The sequence below is a fragment of the Gymnoscopelus braueri genome (genome assembly GCF_963280865.1).
Source record: "Gymnoscopelus braueri genome assembly, chromosome: 17".
NCBI classification, from domain to species: domain Eukaryota; kingdom Metazoa; phylum Chordata; class Actinopteri; order Myctophiformes; family Myctophidae; genus Gymnoscopelus; species Gymnoscopelus braueri.
In genome coordinates, this window is record NC_137617.1 from 40,622,139 (window position 1) to 40,627,138 (window position 5,000).

General features: G+C 43.6%; 1 protein-coding gene across 1 annotated transcript in view; it reads right to left on the bottom strand.

The window, feature by feature from the left end:
* LOC308105144 (ubiquitin carboxyl-terminal hydrolase 54-like) overlaps positions 1-5,000 on the bottom strand; it is a gene marked incomplete at its 5' end in the record, with an annotated part of 76,490 nt that overhangs the window by 56,912 nt on the left and 14,578 nt on the right. The window contains 1 exon segment of the mRNA XM_080455776.1: positions 1,144-1,278. Coding sequence (XP_080311902.1) covers positions 1,144-1,278 — 135 coding nt within the window.

Here is a 5,000-nt window from a genome sequence, read left to right on the forward strand (position 1 = left end):
GCTAACAACCTGCTCTCTCTCTTCCATCTGTTTGTGTGTGTGTGCGTGTGTGCGTGCATGCGTGTCTGTGTGTGTGTGTGTGTGCTCGCATGCGTGTGTGTGTGTGTGTGTGTGTGTGTGTGTGTGTGTGTGTGTGTGTGTGGCCATGTTACGTCAGAACTCTATAGTCGCATTCTATCTCGCTCTAGCGACTGGCTAGTCCCTCTGGTTCCTCGTGCCAAATGTGAACATGCAGGGAAAGACTGCTTTCAGCATTGGTGCACCTGGTTCTTGGAACCTCTTGCAACAAGATCTTAAACTGAATACCCTATAGCATCTATTTGGCCATTTTAGGAATTTACTTAATTACCGTTCATTACCTGTATGCAACTGTTTTAACTGATTGCTGTCAACATATTGTCTTTCTTTGTTGTTCTTATGTAAATGAGGGTCTCCCTCAATGATCTCTCAGAGAATTGTAAATAAAGGTTGAATGAATTCAACCCTACATGTGACGTATTGTGAGCTTGCGATGTGACGTATTGTGAGCTTGTAGATCTGCTATTTTCAAAAGATTTGTATACAATTTATACTTTTGAAGACATTCTGCATAATGAGTATACTTTCTGATTACCAGATTTTCACTTGTAACAGAGTGTTCCTGCATTCCAGTATTGATACTTTGACTTAAAGGAGGAGTTCACCCAAAAAATGACTTATTTTCTATCAATTGCACACCCCATGAAGCCTTGAATTCATGGATTTATTTTAGTTTTTGTGGCATTCCTAAGCCAATAATTTGATGACCGGGTGTGTATCCGGTAGGAGACACAAACTTTCTACTTTGTGTCTCCTACCGGATACATTAGCCGGTAGGAGACGGGAATCAAATTATTGTCTTAGGAATGCCACAAAAACAAAAATAAATCCAAGGATTCAAGGCTTCATGGGGTGTGCAATTGATAGAAAATAAGTCGTTTTTTGGGTGAACTCCTCCTTTAAGTAATAAAAAATGTAAGTGCTTGTGTGTGTGTGTGTGTGTGTGTGTGTGTGTGTGTGTGTGTGTGTGTGTGTGTGTGTGTGTGTGTGTGTGTGTGTGTGTGCGTGTGTGTGCGTGTGCGTGCGTGTGCGTGTGCGTGCGTGCGTGTGTCTTTGGTGACTTACGAAGCACTCTGCGGCGTCATCCATGATGCCCAGCTGAAAGCGCTGCTCGTCCTGGAAGGTCTTGGCCAGCGCGCTCCTCAGAGCGTCCGAGGGAAGCACACGCTCACTGCTGAACTGGAACTGAGCAAAGATACTCTGCAAATAAACACAGACACACACACACACGCACACACACACACACACACACACACATACACACAGACAGACACACACACACAAGCACACAAATGCTGACTATGAGTTCTTCCACTTAACTGTTACAAATCGTCGCTGTTCGGGCTGAAACCCCTCTTATCTCCATATTCTAATTTTGGTGTTTCCTTTTTCCCATAAATTAACACCCTACTTGTTCATACTACAGTGTCTCACAAAAGCATCGAAAGTAGCAGTTCCGCAAGCTCAAAATAAGTGCCGCATTTCGAGCTTGTAGATCTGTAGTAACAGTTTTGGACAAAATGAGGTTTCCACCCGACAGAGACGAAATATAAACCATGTCTATACTTTCATCCTGTGTGACCACAGCATTTTGGTTCAATCCAGCAAAAAGTAAACACACACACACACGCACACACGCACGCACGCACGCACGCACGCACGCACGCACGCACGCACGCACGCACGCACGCGCGCGCGCACACACACACACACACACACACACACACACACACACACACACACACACACACACACACACACACACACACACACACACGCACACACACTTCACGAATGAATGCCTCACGTTTACATTGACAGAATTTGTAGTTTCTGCTGTGCTCTTCCTCTGACTTGAGGAAGATATCCATAGTCCCTGGCCCTGCTACAAACATACTGTACTGTACTCTTGTATCTAACACACCTGTTGACAGGTGTGCTGATTTCCAAAACTGTAGCCTCGGAAACCCATGCCTTTTTTTTTTGTTACAAAAGAAAAAAAGCCTGGGAGAGCCATGCAGGAACGGCGGTCTCTAAACCTTGTTATCTCCTAACCAATCAGAGTGCAGAGGGGCGTCGCTCTAAATTTGGTGACGTCAGCGTGCTCCGTGCACAGGCCGGGGGGAGGGGAGGTGGGGACATAGATCGGTGAAGCAAGAGGAAGCGCCAGAGCCTTCTATTAGAGAGTTGCACCAATGAGGGGTCAGAAACAGCGTCGGTCACGTGGTTCATGTAGCTGGAAATAGTGACAAGGAGCCGTCGACTTCAATGCATTCCACGAACTTCCGGTTTAGGGATTTGTCACTATTTGCCAATGTATGTGTATGTAGAAGACCTGGCCCGAAGAAGTGAACGGAGTTGGCGTAACTCTCTAATAGATGGCACTGGGAAGCGCCGCAGGAATCCGGGCGGCTGGGTTAAGTGGGTTTGGATCCGCCCTTCAAGACCATCGAATGGGCTCGTTCTTTCAGTCTACCAAAACTGTTACTTTGCAGGATTCAAATAAAAAAATAGCAAAAGTTGCATATTTGCACGCTCAAAGCTTGCAGATCTGCTGCTTTTGATGCTTTTGTGTGACACTGTAGTGTAGAATGATCAAGTAAAACACAAAAAGTTTCAATATATACAGTATATATATATATATATATATATATATATATATATATATATATATATATATATATAACTCCATTCCTTTATTATAGAGCAATGCTCAAAATGTCTGTCTGACAACGGGTACAATGGGTACAACGGGTACTCTTCCGTTTAAACCTTCCGTTTCCCAAGCGGCCGCTCTACCTCCTGAGACACTGCTGCCCCGATATATATATAAATCACAGTCTGTTCCACAGAAAACACATAACAGTGCAAAACAACATAACTCCAAAACACTACATGAAGTCCCCATGGATACACAAACCAACATATCAGTGAGGCATTGTGTTTAGTGCAGCAAAAAAATAGGTTTTTCTCATCTCAAAGTTATGTACCTTCGCCCGGATGGCATGAGTGTAAAGTGACGATCGAGGGGACGATCAGTGTAATTTGCTATTGTGAGTGCTAAACGTGTGATGGCTGTATCGTTCATATCAGAAAGTGTGGGTGTGGGAAGGCCAGTAATCTTATATATTAGAGGCAATACGGATAATACTGAAAAGTCTGTTTTCGTTTGACATGGTCAATAAATGGATGCAATAAAGGATGATGTAGAGCAAGGGTTCCCAAACTTTTCAGTGCTGCGACCCCCCAAAATAATCATTCTTGAACTGGGGACCCCCCACCCTTGGAATTGTAGGCATTACATTTAGTTTGTCTCGGTTCCACAGATAAATATTGTGAAAATAGCCGATCTACAAGCTCACAACGCCTCGCACTGTGAGGCGTTGTGAGCTTGTAGATCAGCTAGTTTGCCTCTTTCTTATGTGATATTTGACAATTTGGCCAAGTTGCTATTAAAAAGCTCTTAAAAGTCATACCATTGTAACTCCAGAAATGTACAGATACCCTGTATACTCTGTTTGTTGGTTTGTTTACTGTTGAGTGAGAAAACATGAAGCTAATCATCTGGAGAAAAGGTCTGCTTTCACTAGCATGTTGCAACGTAGGTTAGGGCAGTGGTTCGTAGCCTGGGACTGTCTTCAACCCATTAAAACCGGGAAAGCGTCTGTGTCATTTTAGATTTTAGCGTTGGCTATTCAAAAATAGCAGATATACAAGCTCATAGAGATGTATAAGCTCACAAGCTTATACATCCTCGGGTCTTAATGGGTTTAAATACTGTGTCCGTATTGACGACGTGCCAACTTTCTTTGATTATCCTCTACGTCCTTGAATACAGGTTGAACACTGAGTTGCACAAACAACTCTCTGTTCCGTTTCTTTTTGGTCTAAAGCAGTATAGCGAGACATTTCGTTTGACAGGCCGGGAACAACGTGACGAGGCACTTTTAATCCCCGTTCTTTTTATATCCTCTGTTTGTCTGAAAACGATTTCCCAGCATCTTTTAGCTGTTTTTGGATGCTTGAAGTGTTCAATCCAAAGTTCTTTTTATATCCTCTTTATGTCTGAAACGATTTCCCAGCTTTGTTTTTCCTCTTTTTAGATGCTTGAAGTCTTCATTAGAAGGCAGCAGTTTCCGTTCGGGTTCGTCTGAACCGGCGGGGAGAGAGACAACAGGGGAGATTTTCTTCTGAGAAAGCCGTTGTTGTTTTTATAGGCTGTTGTTTACTTTAATTACTCGCACGTCTATAATCCCCACTCATAGGGGTACCAGCGTTACTGCAGGAGCAAAATCCTCGGTAAACAAAGCGGACCTGAATGAAATAAAAAAAAAGAAGGCTCCAGACTCGGCCTTGCTTGCAGCAGAGCCTGGCCTCAATAACAGCCCGCATGAATAATATATGGCATTTATAGTGCACTTTTGCCTTACGAAAGAAATAATACAGATCGCTGAGTGCTTTGTCGGAGCAAAATAGAAACTAAATCAAAACACGGTAGGGGTATATCTGCAGATAAAGCCGGCGCACTGACACTGTTCCTTGACACGGTGTCATCCTCATTTACATGTACTGTAGGTCACCCGCTTCGTTGGTGAAATGAGAATAAGAGAATGGAAAGTGAAGGCTCTATTATTCGTTGTCACCATAGGGTTTGGATACGGAAACCGGAGGAATCGGAGGGACCGGATCCAGCATTTGAGGAACCGGAACCGGTTCCATCATATTTGGAACCGTTTCTGGAACCCGGGTTTTTATCACATGACGTTATGTGGACTTCACGTCTGTTATACAATTACAATACCAGTGGTTCTCAAACTTTTACATTTCAAGGGCCACCATCTGAGAGTGTTCAAATGGAACCAAATGGACCCGTAAGGTTCCATTTGTACACTCTCAGAGTTACAGACCTGTCAGGGTCCATT